Here is a 20,057-nt window from a genome sequence, read left to right on the forward strand (position 1 = left end):
TTTCAAATTTTCTCCCAATAATATCCATGTCGTCCGCGAAGCAAACAAATTGTCCGGATCTCGTGAAAATCGTGCCTCGACTGTTAAGTCCGGCTCTCAGCATGACACCTTCAAGCGCAATATTGAACAACAGGCACGAAAGTCCGTCGCCCTGTCGTAGTCCCCGCCGAGACTCGAACGAACTGGAGTGTTCGCCCGAGATCTTCACGCAGTTTTGCACACCGTCCATCGTTGCTCTGATCAATCTTGTGAGCTTCCCGGGAAAGCTGTTCTCGTCCATGATTTTCCATAGCTCTATGCGGTCGATGCTATCGTATGCCGCCTTGAAATCGATGAACAAATGGTGCGTAGGGACCTGGTACTCACGGCATTTCTGGAGGATTTGCCGCACGGAAAAGATCTGGTCCGTTGTCGAGCGGCCGTCGATGAAACCTGCTTGATAACTTCCCACGAACTCGTTTGCTATAGGTGATAGACGACGGAAGAGAATCTGGGATAGCACTTTATAGGCGGCGTTTAGGATGGTGATTGCACGATAATTTTCACACTCCAGTTTGTCGCGCTTTTTGTAGATAGGGCATATAACGCCTTGCTTCCACTCCTCCGGTAGCTGTTCCGTTTCCCAGATTCTGACTATCAGCCGATGCAGACAAGCGGCCAACCTGTCCGGGCCCATCTTGATGAGTTCGGCACCGATACCATCCTTGCCAGCGGCTTTGTTGTTCTTGAGCTGTTGAATGGCATCCTTAACTTCCCCCATCGTGGGAGCTGGTTGATTTCCGCTGTGCTGACGTAGCCATCGCCTTCGCTGTCCTGACCTTCTGTGCCTGTGTTCTCAGCGCCATTCAGGTGTTCATCGTAGTGCTGCTTCCACCTTTCGATCACCTCGCGTCCGTCCGTCAAGATGCTCCCATCCTTATCCCGGCACATCTCAGCTCGCGGCACGAAGCCTTTGCGGGATGTGTTGAGCTTCTGATAGAACTTCCGCGTTTCTTGAGAACGGTACAGCAACTCCATCTCTTGGCATTCCACCTCTTCCAGGCGGCGCTTTTTGTCCCGGAATAGGCGGGTTTGCTGTTTCCGCTTCAGTCTGTATCGTTCCACGTTTTGCCGCGTACCATGCTGCAGCATTGCAGCCCGCGCTGCATTCTTCTCCTCTAAAACCTCCTGGCACTCCTCGTCGAACCAATCGTTTCTTGAGCTCCGTTCCACATATCCGACAACGCTTTCGGCAGCGTCGTTAATGGCTGCTTTGACTGTCCTCCAGCAGTCCTCAAGAGGGGCCCTATCGAGCTCGCCCTCATCCGGCAACGCTGCCTCAAGATGCTGCGCGTACGCATTGGCGACATCCGGTTGTTTCAGCCGCTCGAGATTGTACCGGGGCGGGCGTCGGTACCGTACATTGTTGATGACGGATAGTTTTGGGCGCAGTTTCACCATCACCAGGTAGTGGTCGGAGTCAATGTTGGCGCCACGATAGGTTCTGACGTCGATTATGTCGGAGAAGTGCCGTCCATCGAACTAGAAGGTTAAAAGGTCTGTCTTCGGCAAAGTTGTTTATCAGATTGTAGGCTATCTGGTGGTAGAGAACGTAATTGAGAATTTATCGACTAGATGGCGTTAGTAACAAATTTTCTTCAATTGTATGTATCTTAACATGCTTATTAGCAAGAAGGTTGGTGTCTTCGGCAAGACTGTTCGGCATATGAAGGACTGCTGAATAGCTTTGCCGAAGACATCGACCTTCTAGTTGTTAAGGATCTTGAAATACAAACACTTGAAGAAAATTTGTCACTAGCGGAACCTAGCGGAAAAATCCTGAATCAGACTATTCACCACCAGATAGTTCTTGAACTGCTGAATAACTTCGCCAAAGACACCAACCTTCTAGCTCATTTGTATGTTGAGATATCCGTTTGTAACCAATTTTGCACCCTTCCTGTCCACGCTTTTTCCGTTACCAAGAGAAGGGGAGGGGTCAGGGGGATCTCTCACCCAAGGACTGCAAGACCAACTAACCGCATTTACTTCAAAATTTATTTCAGATTAATTGATCTACTAGTCTCTGAATTGTGGTCATTTAAAAATTCAAAGATTCGTCTCGGACTTTTAAGAGTTAAGAAGAGGATGAATGAAAGCCACAGAAGAGAACCAGATTTGCGCACTTGAAAATTTGATCGATTGGTCACTCGGTGGTAGTGTCCAATCGATTAAATTTTCAGCGTGAACAGTTGTCTGGCTCTTCATATTTGTGCTCTCGTGATTCGATGAATCTTCACATTAAGATGTATGTGTAATGGAGCAACGTCGAGTAAAACCTTGAACGCTAGCATGCGACTCTTATAGAATATTCCTGACGCCGCTAACGTTCGACTTCTTTCGAGATGGCTCAATTTTGATTAAATTGTTCAAACTTCGCCCTTCTGCCATCACACACGACATTGGTATTCTGATAGGACCTGTCTGCTAGTATAGGCAGTACCTGCACAGGTTCAGGGACGCATAGTCTCCGGCGTGCTCCAATTGTGCTAGTGTGCGTGATCGACTGCTCGCGTTTCATTGTTGTGAGAGATCGCATGCCCGCTACATGCGGATGGGACACATTCCTGGACAATGTGGGTGCCGAGTGTTAGTACGCAATACTTATGGCTGTCACTCTGATTATGCTTGAATTGCAGCGCCTTGCCGAGGCTGGTCCCTTGTAACAATGTTCAAGTCGGCTAGGAGAAGCAGATTGCAGTGGCTACTTCTGTTACATGTGTTAAAGTGTTATACGTACTCCAGTGGTCCCTCCCCGAAGTTATACTGTAAGGAGGTTTCGGGTAGAAAATGGTCCGAGGCCAAATGTGCATTCTACACGCAGAGCCTGGGCTATTGGCACGTGGTTATTCAGGGGGGAGGGATCAGGCCAAAGACCACGGTCCAAATAAATTTTAAGGTCAAGTCTCAAATTGTGAATGACCCCTAGGCTGGTGAACACACCTTCCTTTTTCCGAGTTGTTTCACTCCTGCTACCGCTTAGCCCTTCTTCTTCTCCTTGGCATTAACGTCCTTACTGAGACATAGTCTGCTTCTCAGCTTAGTGTTCAATGAGCACTTCCACAGTTATTAACTGAGAGCTTTCTTTGCCACCTTTGTCATTTTCGCATTCGTATATCGTGTGGCAGGTACTCTATTCCCAGAGAAGACAAAGAAATTTCAATTGCGGATAGATCCTGGATCGACCGGCAATCGAACCCAGTCACCTTCAGCATGGCTTTACTTTAAAGCCGCGGACTCTAACCACTCGGCTAAGGAAGGCCCCTATTCGCATAATACGGCTAATAATTACATGAAGTTGTGATTTCCTCTTCAAATTATTTGAATTTTTAACGCATTGTGGTTGTATATTCGCAGTAACTAACATAATGTGCATTTGATTAGAAGCCCACCCAGAACAAAAAAAAAAGTTCTTACATGTCTTAAAAACATAATGTTCTACATCCTTACATTATCCACTATATAAGTCATTATATCTAAGAGTCTAATTCGACAGACACTATTTTAGCACATTTCATACTGTTCATCCATAATCTCACCATTGCAATCATTGATTTACATTTTTACGATGTTCGTTATCACTCTTACACCTTCCTATGTAGACTTGAATGTAATAAGCTCTTCATTTACTCTTCCAGATCTCTAAGCTACTGGCTGCGCCATCTGGAGGAACACATCGCCACCTCCTACATTCCGACAACGGCAGCAACTGCCAACAATAATAACAACAACAACAAAAACCCAACCAAGATGGTCAACAGCAATAGCACCTATTTCATCCATCCTCCTGCTTCACAACAGCAGCAACTCGTTGGTGGATCCAACCAGAATCTGGCCTGCAAAACAAGCAGTCAACAATCGCTACATTTCCTCGCAACAGGCCCATGGCAGCAAATTCATTCGCAACCGGCGCAACATCATCATCATCATAGTCACAATTCTCACCACCACAACAACAACGGATGCAGCACCAATTCCGGAAGCTGCAACCAACTTCCGCAACATCAGCAACAGTCATCGATTTGCATTTCGAGCTCGTCGCTGTTGTCCAAGTCACAGCAGAGTCTCAACCAAGTTGCCAGCAGCAGTTCCAGCTCTAGTTCCTGTCTTGATAGCACTTCCTCGCAGCTGCTAAAGACCACCAACCTGCTAGCCAATCTGGATTGGTGCTCGGACGTGGTGAAAAAGCAGGAGGATGGCGGCGGTGGGAGTGGGCCATCCTTGATCGGTGATGGCAATGGCAATCCCGGCAGTGCCGTCCGGGGCATCGGTAGCGTTGAGAACGTTTCGATGAAGGACTTTGTACCGGTTAGTATGAATATTTAGGAAATTTAATTTCTTTTGGTAATCTGCTATGTTACAGGAATACATTACAATGTGGTTAATGAAATGGTCAAATAATAATGCACCTTTCTTTATTTGATTGGTGGTTCTTTAGAACTTCACCGTCCTCAGCATCTTTGGCAATATGTGTTTGGTCGAGAATTTTCAAATATCTCCTTCATTTGTTTGCTTATCGTTCTTCCTAGTTCACTACCCTGTCACTATAGGCTATTCTTGCACATTTTTCAACTGCATCATTTTTCGGGGGATACGGGTCATTTGGGGTACTGGCGTCCGGGGAAATGACATTCGGTAGACTGACATTCGGGAAAACGGCATTTGGAGAAAAGTAGCACAACCAATCTGCTAATATACTGTTTTTATTCATATTACGAAAACTTAAGGCCTCAATGGCGTTTAATTTATAAAAAAAAACATATAAATTAAATCATTCCGTATGATTCCTCAGCGTTATTAAGTTTTAAAAACACTTAACTCTCTAATGGTGGAATTCTGCAATTTGAAGAATTTTAGATAAGTAGATTTGTGTAGCATTTTCATAATTCTGTTTTCCGGATGCCTTCTCACTTTTGCCTTTTATCACATACTTTTTGATTTGAATTCTGGACAGATCATGAAAATAATAATTAGAAAAGCCAAATGATTGATTGAACTCACAAAGCCATTAAAAATACGTTTAAGGCAGTTGGGCATACTGAATATGTATAGATTTATATGAAAAGCTTACACAAACAAGCATGAGCATAGATAACCATACAATTCGTAGTTGCTACTCCGTAATTGACCCAATTGTTCTGGTCAATCACGGAGTAGCAACTACGAACTGTATGATTATCTATGCTCACGCTCATGCTTGTTTTAACAAGCCTTTTCATAGAAATCTCTACATATTGAGAATGCTCAACTGCCTTGCACAGAGGTTGCACAGAGATTTAATGAATGACTACTGCCCCATACTCGCAATACAATCCCATAAGGAAAATCATGTCGAGAAAAACGCATCTATTGTAAAAGTTTTCTCTTGCTTGCAGCAGTGAATCTTGGTGCCATTGATCAACATGTTATCGTTCCGATTTATGACAATCGTGAACAACTAAAATGCAGTTGATGCGATTGTTTTCAGTAACCAAATTTGAACATTAGGATAGATGGGACTCGTTATCCGAGTATTTCTCTTGTCAAATGCAAAAGTATTCGCATATCAGTCCCATTATTTGGGACTCGCTTAATTTGTCATAGCGTACCTTGACACACTGTTGTAGTTAACAATCGTTTCCAAAACTGTTTTCACTTTGAAGCTATTAGAATTCAAATACAGTCATCTCTCTCTTACTCGATTTTCGGTATCTCGATTTCGAGTTAGAGAACTATGAACCAATGCACGAGTTCACTAATTTGACGTTTGAGCGTCCATGGACCTATGCACGGGTTCACTATTTGACTTTTTAGCGGTGCCGTGTTATATATGTGACCATGAAAACAAGTGAATTCGGCACCGCTCAAAAGTCAAATTAGTGAACTCGTGCATCGGTCCATGAACCTATGCAAAGGTTCACTATTTGACTATAGTGTGGCCTGTGCATCTAATGGTTCTGAATATGTTGCTGGAAACTACACTATACGGGGCGAAACGGTCCCCCCTACGGGGTAATATGAGCCACCGTACTAAATCTTATTATTTTAATTGGAAAACCGTTTGCAAGGCTTAATTTAGAAGAAGGCAATATATTTTAATGCATGATAGAGTTTAGTACAAAAACTGGGTTGAAGTCTGATTTGAATCATGAAAAGGTATGCGTCCGGCGGCATTCAACTTTCTATTCGTTCTAGTTTCTAGGAAAATTGAAAACATCTATTCAACTTTACACCGCATGTTGCGATGGTTCTACCACAAGCAATGCACCGTGTTTCACAGCAGATCAAATACACTTTAATTTTTAGCGATCAGCTTGAACTACAAGTATTTTTATTTATTAAATTATAATCAATGTAATGCTATTTTCACTTACAATTAACAGTGCTCCTTTACGCCTATTTATTTGGTTTCAAACCTCTATTTATTTCAATAGCTTGTGAGTTCAATATAGCTTCCTCCAACAATTTCTATACATTCTCTCAATCTGAAGAGCCAAACAACGTTAACTGCTGTCTAGGGTAGCCAGCTATGCATTTCGCGCCAACACCGCACAAAAATACAAGCGACAGAAAAAATGTCATTTGGACAAGACCTTGAAAAATCCGGAACATCTCCGGTGTCTAGTGGCCAATATGCTTGGACTAGCAAGTTCCCGAAACTAGACCAAATTGGCCGCCGACTGCTGCCGGATGCATACAATTTCATCCATTTTTCATAAAGTTATAAGCATTTGAATTTAGGCAAAATTTTGCCTGTCTCAATCATTTTGCCTATCCCCTGTATCATGCCCCCTGATCTAACTTGCCGCTTCTTACGCTAGCTGTTTATTCACATGACGGCATTTAATTAAAAAGGCATGGAATTTTTATTCGGCTTTTTGTGTTTCGGCCTTTTGTTGTGATTCGGCATCTTGTGATATTATTACTTGTCTCGTTTATTTGGCAGGCTCAAGCGCCGTATGACATAACAGAGCCGAAATATTTTCTTTTTTTACATTAACCCTTTCTTTCCCACGGCGATTTCAAGTAAATAAAAATAGAAAAAAGGTCTTTTCATTCGAAGTTGTTGAACAAATATCTTTTATTTAGGTCAAAATTATTGAACAAGCAAAAAATTGTCAAAAAATAAATGGAGCTTCTGAGCTCCAATGGGCATACAGCGTACTTTTTGTAAAGCAAGTATTATTTTTTTCTATCTTTATTAACGAGATTTTTAGCCCTGGGCTAGTTTATCTCGGGACCAACGGCTTTACTTCCCTTCCGAAGGAAGTCGTCACTATAACTTTGTTATCTTAAGTGACTATCTCGTGGATGAGTTTCGATCCCAGGTCCTCGTCGTTTAGCTTTCTACCAGTAGATTTTTGACCCGTCTTATTTTGGGTTTAACGGATGCAGAAGCGGCTTAATCACATCCACTGGTTCCATCCTGATCTTCACTATCAGATGTACCATAAAAACGGATAGGATCGGCTTTTCAGAAAAGCGTTCTAGTTATAGTTACTATCGTTGTCTGGAATGTGATAAAGTACAGGGTCAAAATTGAATTTCAAATCGCTACAATGCTTTTATCAACCTGATTCAACGTCGAAAGTGTCTGGAATAAGTCGAAAAAATTCACGAACTTAATTGTTTCCGGTGTTTTCCAATGAAGAAATAACGCATCCTGTTTCATCTTCCGAGAAACCAATAAAATCACCTTCACTTTCACTCATTTCAGGGAAATTTTGTGTGATTTTTCAAAGTAAACAGATTAACTGCACGACAAGGTTGAAAGCAAAATGGTCGGTGGAACGGGTGGAACACGATTCGACGTTTGAGCGGTGCAGTGTTTACTGAACTTCAACAAAAAAGTTTCACTTTCAATGAATACGGCATCGCTCAAACGTGAAAAAAGTGATCTGACCGAACTTATGCATTGGAGTATGCGCAATGACAGTCATTCAGTTTTTGCTGTTATCTGCCAAATGGAGCTGTGGTGCTCCACAATCAAATTTAAGTTTACGGAAAAAGTAAGTAAAAATATTACAGTAGATGGAGTACCGTGTACCTTTTAATTCCGCTCCTAAATGCTTATCTTTGACAGATACGCGTATTTCGACTACCACTTGCAGTCTTCTTCAGTGTCAGTTACTCGTATCCATGAAGAAGACTGCAAGTGGTAGTCGAAATACGCGTATCTGTCAAAGATAAGCATTTAGGAGCGGAATTAAAAGGTACACGGTACTCCATCTACTTTAAAGTTTCTCTATTTGAGATTCTGCTCAGAGGATTCGAACATTCATTAAAGAGAAAAATATTACGTTTTTAATCACTATGGAGGTTCTACGCATCTATATTATGATGCCGATAATTTAATTGGAACACTTTCATGGCAACATATACGCTTTTCAGCGTACTGAAAACCGCCATGATTTTTTCGTTGGAAAAATCGGTATTTGTCGAACAATTTCTAATTTTATTTGGATTTTGAGTAACTTTCCACAGTTTTTTGTCGAATGTATTATTAATGACGTAGGAACAAACCATCCTGAGAAAAAACCGTTTAAAATAATTTGATATATAAAAAAATATATTCGTGCAAAGTTGTGGAGCTTTGGAGCTACCATGGGAAAGAGAGGGTTAAGCCTCTTGTGATAGTACCGATAAATGCACGGCTCGTGCTGTAAAAATCATCATTCTGCAACTTGTTACGTAAACTACTATTTTGCATTCTTTTTTTTTCTCATCGTAATAGGCTGTTTTTCATCACGCCAATCTGTCATGAAACGGCCTACTTTCCTGCACTGAAGTATGCAATGCGTAATGTCGTAATGTCTTCTACGAAATTGCAAAATATGTTGTACGTAACTCATTGCAGAACTCGATTTTTACAACACTCGGATAAATTTATAACTCTTGCTGTAAAAATCATCATTCTGCAACTTGTTCCGTAAACTACTATTTCGAGTACCCCTCAAAATACTAAATTGATCCGAAAATTTTCAAGGGAGGTTGCAAAAAGTCAAAATTAAGTTTGTATCAGCTTTAGTAATTAAACTTTTTATGACGACATTGCATTTCATCTTGCCTTATCCGTTTCAACTTGGCTCGGTGTAGGGCGCAGGTGTTGTGGGACCCAGATAGCCGTAGCGGTAAACGCGCAGCTATTCAGCATGACCAAGCTGAGGGTCGTGGGTTCGAATCCCACCGGTCGAGGATCTTTTCGGGTTGGAAATTTTCTCGACTTCCCAGGGCATAGAGTATCTTCGTACCTGCCACACGATATACACATGCAAAAATGGTCATCGGCATAGTAAGCTCTAAGTTAATAACTGTGGAAGTGCTCATAAGAACACTAAGCTGAGAAGCAGGCTTTGTCCCAGTGGGGACGTAAACGCCAGAAAGAAGAAGAAGGGCGCAGATTTACTAGGGCACTTCCATGATTCACTATGGCCTAGGATTTTTTTCTCGGTCGATTTCTCTGAAACTTTGCAATAAGAAGCACTTCAATGCGACGCATATTGTGGCCAAATATAAGTTCAGAAGCTTCCAAAAAAAAAACCACTGCTGAAGTGAATGGATCCGGCTCCTTACCTCACTCTACCAAAGGTAGTTGTGTTTTACGATTTTACTTTTGAGATTGACAAACTATTTCATTTTATTATTTTTCATGTCTCTCAACAGGTCACATTCAATTACTCAACTCCGCAGGGAAACAATAAATCCATCGTGAATAGCAGTGGTGCCAGCAGTGCTGGTACCACCACCAATCAAGCCAGCAAGCACCATCACCTAATTGCGTCTTCTAGTCAAGCCTCCGGTGTGCTGCTGGGTAGCAGTGCTAATGGCAGCAGTTTAAATCTTAACGGTAGCACCGGTTTAGGAGCTCACACGGTGGTACTCTCGGATCTGGACTCGAGCGACGATAATCATCTGAGCTTTAGTAAAAATGGAACGGAAATATTCGACTACGATTGTGATTACGATAACGAAGAAGAATTCAATTATTTGGCCCGAGCAGCCGCCGCTGTTGCCGCAGGAGGAACATCGTCCAACGCTGCCAATTCTTGTAAATCTGGTGGGACGAATGCGGCTGGATCCGCTGCAGTTCCGCCATCTGTTTCGGGATCCAGTGGACCGACCAATACCAGCAGTGGAAGCAGCAATAGCAGTAGCAACAAAAATCGAGTTTCGTTTGATGCTAACATTAGTGATTACCTACGAGTCCCTCCTATTGGACTTGGGGAATTCGATTTAGATGGTAGCGGCCTGTTGAAAACCAGAAGATCCAACAGTCTTACCACAACGGTAAGTAGTGCATGTGGGCTTTCGGTTGGGCAACTGCATCAGCAGAAGCAGAACAACGAATGTTTATCGGCGGAAAATCTGAGCAATCTACAACTACTGCAGAACAAACCGAGGAGTTTCTCGTTAACCATGGACAGCCCACGGTCGTCGTTAACCTCCAGTGGATCAGAAACTCGGCTGGACGATTTCAAGCAGCACCAGTTGATGAAAATATATGGATCTCCGAATGTTGGCATGTCTAGCATAGCTCACTGGCTGAAGAGTTTGCGGTTACACAAGTACGTATGGTTGTTCTCCAATCTGACGTATGAACAGATGATGGAAATGACTGAAGAGTACTTGGCCAATTTGGGCGTTACCAAAGGTGCTAGACATAAGCTGGTATTGTGCATTCATAAGCTAAAAGAACGGTACAGTGTACTGTTACGGTTAGAGAAGGACATACTGAATGCTGGGGGCTCTAGGGCCCAACTTAGTCCAGTATTTGATGAACTTACGAATATCGTGTTGACTCCGATGAAACCTATCGGACTGGATCAGAAAGAGGATATTGCCGGGTTGTTTGTTAAATTGTTGGACTTGAGTGAGTAGCATATTCTATGTACATTTAAGAGAAGAAAATAACCATGTATTTTATTTCAGTTGCTTCGTTTACATTGACACGGCCGCTCTGTGGCCCACAAGAAGAGGAATGCATGAATGTTTTTATTTGGGTGTTGGAGCGGGCGCTTCATAACGACGCTTTTGCGGCCCATACTACTCAGATAAAGGAGTACAAGTACAAAGCGAATAAACTGAAGATGGCTTATGCTCCCAAAAGCCACTACGCTAAGAATAACAGCATTAACGGAAATATGAATAAGCCACGGTAAGTTTTTCAAGAATTTTGAACATTTCGAACAAAATAATTTTATGTAGAGATATTTGAGCATGTGAAAAGATGACCGTATAATTCGTAATTACTAGAGGTAGGTGATGCAAGATTGCACTATGGGCCAAGGACGCAGTCTGGCGGGATAAAATTAAGAACTTGTTAACGAAGCATTTCCGGCATTTGGTGTCTTCGACAAAGAGTACCATCTCTACTAACATTAACGGATAGTTCGTATATCATCCTCATAGGTGGCGCCACAATCTACCTTTTTACTGTGACGTTCTGTTGACTTGGAATGTTCCACAAAGTTGTTAATTTTGATAAAATACAACTCTCTCGAAGAGGTCAAAATTCCACAGCATACCTACTGTATTCGAGTTATTGGCAAAATAAGACTAAATTAGTGAAAATCGTTTTTTAACCTTCACAGGGTTTGACATTTTTCTTAAGAACCATGTTATTCTTCTTCTTGGCATTTACGTCCTCACTGGGACAGAACCTGCTTCTCAGCTTAGTGTTCTTATGAGCACTTCCACAGTTATTAACTGAGAGCTTTCTTTGCCAAAGTTGCAATTTTCGCATTCGTATATCGTGTGGCAGGTACGATTATACTCTATGTCCAGGAAAGTCAAGGAAATTTCCATTACGAAAAAATCCTGGACCGTCCGGGAATCGAACCCAGACACCTTCAGCATGGCTTTGCTTTGTAGCTGCGGATTCTAACCACTCGGCTAAGGAAGGCCCCAAGAACCATGTTAAATTATATTTTCTGCTGAAAAAAAAATATAAGTAACAAAAACAAACTGAAGTGGAGAAATTTTAAGCATGCGATGCAAAAAAAAAAAAAAGATTTAACGGAAAGCTTAATATTTCTAAAAGCACAAAAATCGCAAGCTCAAATTTTCAAGCAACATAGAACAATATTGGATGAAACGGATGTCAAAATTTTAGTGAGGTATATTTTGGTGTTTTTGAGATATTTACATTTGTTTACAAAGATTCCCTCCCCTTGGTTATGCAACCTTGCCGCGATGGGGGGGCATAATCCATTAGCCCATATGATGGAAACCAAAGGCGTAATTTTTTTTATTTTTTCGATTTGTTGTTTTTAAAAGCGAAAACTGCTTTTTAATTTTTCACATTTGCTTCATTTTTACTTGCACCTTAAAGCCGCGTCATAATTTACCTATATGGCATAAATGCAATAATATCTCGGATGTGATCCAACGGACATTCTGCGTCATTGATAGAATTGATGCCCATTTCAAATGATTAACCCTCTAATACCCAAATTTTTGTTTTCGATCTAAATATAATTTTTCGTTATCTAAAATCATTCTAAACACGGTTTGGGTAATGATTTATTTTTCTTCGCAAATTTATGAATTTTGGTTTTTTATTTTTATTATTTTTATTTCCCTATCCTTTTCAATTTTTTCTTGAAGCCTCTTCTGGTTACTGATTTTTGACAATAATAAAAATTAGAGTTTTTACTATACTTTTGAAAATATGATTTTTTCAATTTTTTTCTGGAACATTTTTTATTTTCCGTGTAACCAACGGAAAAACAGATTTGTAATCATTTCAATACCATCAGGCTCTTCTTCTGTGATAGGTTGATCGTAGAAAAATATAAAAGGTACGATTTTATATAATACACGTTAAATGAATCCCAGGCATTTGAAGGTTATATAAGAATCAGTGCTGGGAATGGTAATAGTAGTAGGCTTGAATTTCCGCGAAAATCACGTGGCTCTCCAGTACAGTAGTTCAAAAACGTGAATCTCATCAAGTAGCCTATGTTGGGTGCACGAATTTTCAAAATCATGAGTGTCATTGAAGGCTCTAAATGCGGGAAATGCAGCGGGAAATAGAACATTTTTCTACAGTAGTTTTGGGTTGCCCTTAGCAACGGGTGTTTTGCTATTTTCAAGGCATTTTGCCTACAGCAGCGATGGGCGTGAGTTTCACTGGCTTCGCTGACTGTGATTGGCTTTGCTTGGCTACTGTAGAGTGAATTTCAGATTTTTTCCCAACCCTGATAAGAATACAATTTTTCAAACAATTTTCAATAATACAAAAAAGTTTCAAAAATCATAAAAAACTTTTCTTATATGCATGTTATGAGTCAAGGTTTAAGCCAAACATTAAATCCGAGCTACGAAAAAATACACAAAATTCCAAAGTGTATCCCGTCTAAAGGCGGGGTTGGGTATTAGAGGGTTAATCTATTCGAAGTGGACATTAATACTATTGGTGACGATCAGTTTGCCTTTTGCTAACCAGAATGATCCGTAGCCACTCTTACTATTAGTTAGCTAGAAACATCGTTATCATGTACGACGTAGAGAATATTACTTTGAGGAAAATGACTAGTAGATTCACTGAGTAGAGTAGTGGCGACAATCTTATTTTAATATGGTTTTTACATTGCCATAAAAAGAAATACCTCTTTTGTAACAACGGTATAAATAATCTAATTCCAGTTTCATTTGCGCAAAATTTACAAGTAGAAAGTAGGCGTTGTGAAGCATTGCATTTGCCACCGAAAAGTGAATCTTGTAGGAGACTGTAATAGAAGCCTTAGGTAACTTTACTCTTAAATATTCACTATAAAATGACTATGGAAAGTAAGACACTGAGATCGATCATTAGGGTACACTTGCTAGTTTCGAGAAATTGTTGAACTGACTAGGAAAGTGACTTTTTTCTTTAAGGATATATGAACGTAAAGACCTGAAATTAACTAGAACTCTACTACTAAACAGCCTAATTTTGTTAAGACTTGACGACAATTGACATTTAAGACTCTAATCTTACGTAAAATACAAGAGTAATCAGAATAACACTTAAATGACCAATTATTCAAAACCATATCGACTAGACAGAATTAGTAATGACACTACTACACTACTATTTCAAAAATTCTGATGGAGCTGCTGATTTTCACAATGCTTCATTTTCTCAGAAGCAAGGGAATATGGGTATTTAAAAAAACTACCACGTCACAATACGAATAAAAAACAGTGTTCATGTGGGCACCATAGCCTAGTCCGTCTGAGTATTGGTCCTGGTAGAGGGGAAACTTGGCAAACTTCAGACCGAGGGTTCAGCCTTGACAAGTTAAGCTGTCAGGCAGCTCTAACTAAACACCATACAAAAAAATATTACATTTGTTTACAAAGATTATTATACTCCAATACAGTTTAATTTGTTGAAATAAACTACACAAACAACCAGGCTATCCGTTCCAACCGCAGGCTACTGACTGATATCGCTATCTTGTCAGCACCTCTCCTTTATTCAATGTCTGGGTGTATATTACAATTACATTCTCTTAAAGCACCACGTCCACAATTTCACCTTAGACATCTCCATTGCAGGGTGTGTGATGTATCTGATCAGTAGAAGCATTAGCCGTAGAACGCTAATGTCGCGACTGTTCGTGTGACCAACATCTAGTTTGCCACGCTCTGACAGCTTGCGTACCAGGTCTATAAGTGTCAAATCATTTTTTTCGACCAAAATAAAACATTCTCTACAACATGGCACCTAACAAGCAATCAAAAACTTCAACAGTAAGTAAAAATAAAATAATTCTATTTTGTGATAACAGCGCCACTAGCGCGTTCTACTGCTTATAATTCTATTATCTGATCTCCAACAAAATTTCCATAATTAAATCTGAAGGGACGATCGGCTTATAGAAATAACGAATCATGGAACAACAACTTTTAGAAAACTCTCAGTTAATATATGTGGAAGTGCTCATAGGAACACTAAGCTGAGAAGCCGGCTCTGTTCCAGTGGAAACGTTAATGCCAAGAAGAAAAAGAAGATATTACACTTTAGAAAGGAATGAAAAAAAACTAAGAAAATTGAAAATTTTTGAAGACACCAAAATATACCTCTCTGAAATTTTGGCATCTGTTTCATCTAGCATTGTTCTACGTCGCCTAAGAATTTGAGCATGCGATTTTTTGCGCTTTCAATAAAAAGAGGTTAACAAATTGCTCTATTTTTCAAGTTTTTCCGTTATATTTTAATTTTTATGCGTCGTATTATTAATATTTCTCCACTACACTACATAACAATTTTTATCAGCAAAAATATGGTTCTTAAGAAAAATATCAAACTCGGTGAAAAAACCCGGTTTTTCACAAATTTAGTATAATTTTGCAAATAATTCGAAGACAGTAGGCTATGGAATTTTCACGTCTTCGAGAGAGTTGTTTATTTTACCAAAATTAACAACTTTGCCGAACATTCCGAGTCTCTAGAACGTAACAGTAAAAAGTTAGGTTGTGGCGCCACCTATGCGGACGATTTACAAACTATCCGTTAACGTCAATAGATGGCCCTCGTTGTTACCAAAAACATTTCCGAAGACAGCAAATGCCGGAAATGTTTCGTTACCGATTTATTATTTTTGTCCCATCATTTTGCGTCCCTGGTGCATTGTTTGCGGCGTTCTTACCGGAGTTTTTCAATAAGTTAATAAACAAATAACATTATTAGGTACATAAATGTTGTCAAAAGTCGATTTATCGATCTATCAATTTAACTCCACCACAGTACACCATCTAAACCAGGGGTTCTCAACAGGTGGTTCGCGGACCCCTAGGGGGCCGTAAAGCGTTCTCAGGGGGTCCACGAAGCCATCGAGAAAAAGCGTCGTTTCTCCTGATTGTTGAATAAATGTGAGGATTCTTGAATCCAATTGATTTGGTTTCAAGAGAACATTATAACTGAGTTGCAAATTTTATATTTGTGAAGTATTTTGAAACCTATGTTGTTCCTTTCAACTGTTAAAATACTGGGAAATATCTTCAATGTGACTCTGTCAGTTAACACTTCAGTCATCGCGCTGTTGTATTTTGTACAACACTATTGATAAAACCTCGCTTTTCGTTCACAATAGCAGCGTAGTGGTTTTAACGGTGCTGAACTGAGTGACGACTGGAAGGTTAAAGATTGCATGTCAGCTATAATTACACAACATCCATTCAAATTCTATCCAGTGCGCAGTGCTGGGAATGGTAATAGTAGTAGGCTTGAATTTTCGCGAAAATCACGTGGCTCTCCCAGTACAGTAGTTCAAAAACGTGAATCTCATCAAGTAGCCTATGTTGGGTGCACGAATGTCATTGAAGGCTCTAAATGCGGGAAATGCAGCGGGAAATAGAACATTTTTCTACAGTAATTCTGGGTTGCCCTTAGCAACGGGTGTTTTGCTATTTTCAAGGCATTTTGCCTACAACAGCGATGGGCGTGAGTTTCACTGGTTTCGCTGACTGTGATTGGCTTTGCTTGGCTACTGTAGAGTGAATTTCAGATTTTTTCCCAACCCTGCCAGTGAGATCTTGAAAATTGAAAACAATGATAACACTGCGGAACACGTTTTTGTCTCCAGCATCAAAATACCTCTATTTACTTAATTAAGGGTTGCTGAATCAAATGCCGTTTACAAAAATATCATAGCACGTCTAGTTTTTGAGATATTGGTTGTTGAACATGCAAAAATTGACTATTTCAGCCAACTTGCATGCAAGTTTGCCAGCTTGTAAGGCAATTTATTTGCTTACTTTGCCACAGAATTAAAACTTTATGTGTATAACAATACTAATCATCAATGTTCATAATGCTTTTGATGCGCAAAAGCTATTTTTTGATGGTGTAGAAAAGTATTGTGTTTTGCCATATAAGAGAAACAAAGATTTTTGTATGGAGACTGCAAGCATGTTGAAAAAATCGGTTTAATTTAAATTTAATCGTAAAATTTCAACCAAAATATATCTAAAACGAAAGTTTAAGTCCTCTTTTGCATGCCTGGTGGATAATATCACAAACAAGTTTAATAATATATACTTCAAATTTTATGTAAACATCAATAAAACCAATGTTTTATACAACTTTGGCGACCTGTAGCTAAAAATTGTGACGTGCTGGGAAATTTCTAAGAACGGCATCAGATTCAGCAACCCCAAATCAACTAGAGACACATAATTTGATCCTTGAGACACGCAAAAATGACATTTTTGTTGCGCTGTGTAATTCCTGGAGGTATCCATAGGAAATTTCTGGAATATTTGTGACTTAATTCTCGGTATATTTTAACAGCCTACTGTAGTTATCCAAGGTTTTGAAAAAAATCCTAACGATTTGTTTGATAATTCTCCAAACAGAAGATAGTTTGCTTCTAAGGAACCCACGAAATCTGCAATTGATTCCTTGGAATATTTTTAACGATTTATTAGCGGAATTAAGAATGTTTGCATGTAATTCGCTTCGACAAGGTTTCGTTGCTTTCAAGCGCTTCTTGTTACTAACTTTCAGACAATTCGGCCAAGAAAATTTCTCCCGTCAAAGTGGATCAGGGAAATGCCAAAGTTTATTATTTTATTCTGAGCCGTACATAAATGCGACTTTCCGTTGTTTCTACTTGCCCTGCATTATTTGTTGAATTTTGACAAGAACCTTTATGGGAGTTCCTTGTTGTATTATTGGAAAAACACAAAGTAAATTTTTGACTCAATTCTTAGTGGACTCCTCCGAAAGATCACAGCAGAATTTTTGCATTGACGATTTCTTAAGATCTGTTGTGGATTACAGACATGATTTGTATGAATGCCTATTCAGGACATCCAATAACACTTCAATGTTCGCCTTGTGTATTTTGTACAACACAGTCGATTAAACCTCGTTTTTCGTTCTCAGCAACAGCGTGGTGCTTCTGGCGATGGTTAACTGCATGACGACTGCAGGTGTCTGCGAGATGTTTGTAAAAGTTCAAATGGGGTCGCAGCTCCGAAAAAGTTGAGAACCACTGATCTAAACAGATAACACGGAATCAACAATTCCACGCCACAATAATCCTGTTCGTGGTCGCATCTCTCCATCCTCGGTTCTGCCCCACGATCGCCAAATCGATACGCACTTGATCCGCCCACCTAGCTCCCTGCGCTCAACGCATTCTTGTACCAACCGGATCCGAAGCGAACACCATGTTTGCAGGGTTGCTGTCCGGCATTCTTGCAACATGCCCTGCCCATCGTATCCTTCCAGCCTTTGGAAAATTTAGCGATCATTGACACACGAGCCATAATTTTATCCTATTTATTTGCCTGCATTCATAAAACACGCATGACATTTATCGTTCGTGGGAGATAACGAACCATGAACGAAAACAAGACAGACACACACCACCCACTGTTTGGCGCCGATCACTGTGTGTCAACACTTGTAACATTCGCTGACCCACTCTCATTCTGATCAAGAAACAGAGGCGAATATTTTTTTGTTTTCTGTGCTATGTTTGCAATCAGTGGTGTGTTCAATGGCCCAATATATTATAATTAGGTTGTTAAGGGCTGTTAAATTTTGTGCAAAATATAAATCACCCGAATGACTCGATACTGTTGCAGTCTGTGAGAGTTGTTGCTCTTGAACGCTCTCGTGCCATGTACCAAACGAGAGAGTGAATGTTTACATTCATAGGGCTCTCCGAATACGTTGTGCTACGAACTGTAATGGTTCGCGAACTGTTACAATATCTGAATACGGTTCGATCGGCTTATTCGGATCAAAATCCGAACACTGCTTCCAGCTTTGACCACCTTCTGGATACTGGGTTCGCCGTAGAGTTGGGCGAGCTCGTGGTTCATCCTTCGTTTTCCTGTACATAGCCAAAGATCGTCCTAAGCATCCGACGTTCGAAGACTCCAAGTGCTTGCAAGTCCTCCTCGAGCATCGTTCACGTTCCATGCCCGTATAGGACTACCGGCCTATGAGCGGTTTTGTACGTGGTACATTTGGTGCGGGTGTGAATCTTTTTGACCGCAGCTTCTTGTGGAGGCCATAGTAGGCCTGACTTCCACTGATGATGCGCCTCCGTATTTTAGGTTAACGTTTATATCAGCCGTCACCAAGGATCCAAGGTAGACGAACTCGTCGACCACCTCGAACGCATCCCCGTCCATCGTAACACTGTTTCCTAGGCGCGCCATGTCACGCTCGGCCCCACCAACTAGCATGTACTTTGTCTTGGTCACATTCACCACAAGTTGCTGCCTTGCGTTTCAGGCGGGTGTACAGGTCTGCCATCTTTTCAAATGTTCGACCGACAATGTACATATCATCCGCGAAGCAAACAAATTGACTGGATTGATCCAAACGAACTGGAGTGTTCGCCTGAAACCTTCATACAATTTTGCAAACCTTCCATTCCCGGGAAAGCTGTTCTCATCCATGAAGGAAGTTATGTATTCAAATGTTTATCAAAAAATAACTATTGAGTCGATCACTACTATTTTTATGTCACACTGTAGCTCCAAGTAAAGGTAATCAGCAGCAAAATAAAATGAATATTTCATAAAAAGTTTCATAAAAAAATTAAATGCATTTGTTACTGCATCTTTCGCATTATTTCGAATGTTGTTAAAGATAATTTTATGATCAAACCATATTTACCACAACAATAAAGAAAGCTCTAAAATCGATTTTTTTTTAAATCTTGTTAAATTTTTTGCATGGGCGGCTTTTGGAACACACAAAAATACCTACTGATCCAATAGCCGCTCACAAAATCTTATGTTTCTAATTCAAGTAATTATTTAAAGCAAATGATTTAATGTTAGGCGGCTTCATTTGAAAGTTGTTCATGTAGCTAGGCAATATCCGTGCGAAAAAGATTGCATTTTTATACGAAAAATCCGTTTTTACACTAGTGAGCGGTAATTGGGACATGAGCGGTTATTGGTGCACTGATGGTTTTTAGGAAAATAAAATAAGCATAAGCAATTCGTAGTTGCTACTCCGTGATTGACCAGAGTAATCGAAGTTGCACAGGGAACCAAGAGAGTAGCTTTCCATCTTCAAT

The 20,057-nt window shown here is 40.3% G+C and overlaps 1 protein-coding gene across 2 annotated transcripts in view; it reads left to right on the forward strand.

Annotated features, from left to right (window-relative positions):
• The window catches only part of LOC5578126 (protein Smaug), a 55,131-nt gene that overhangs the window by 31,084 nt on the left and 3,990 nt on the right, over nucleotides 1–20,057 (forward strand). The window contains exons 3-6 of one of the 2 annotated variants that reach the window (XM_021843502.1): nucleotides 3,678–4,347; nucleotides 9,682–10,305; nucleotides 10,408–10,888; nucleotides 10,948–11,173. In XM_021843502.1, coding sequence (XP_021699194.1) covers nucleotides 3,678–4,347; nucleotides 9,682–10,305; nucleotides 10,408–10,888; nucleotides 10,948–11,173 — 2,001 coding nt within the window. Of the gene's footprint in view, nucleotides 1–3,677; nucleotides 4,348–9,681; nucleotides 10,889–10,947; nucleotides 11,174–20,057 lie in introns of both variants that reach the window. The other variant, XM_021843501.1, reaches the window with a different exon arrangement.

This window comes from Aedes aegypti, chromosome 2 (genome assembly GCF_002204515.2).
Source record: "Aedes aegypti strain LVP_AGWG chromosome 2, AaegL5.0 Primary Assembly, whole genome shotgun sequence".
Taxonomy (NCBI): domain Eukaryota; kingdom Metazoa; phylum Arthropoda; class Insecta; order Diptera; family Culicidae; genus Aedes; species Aedes aegypti.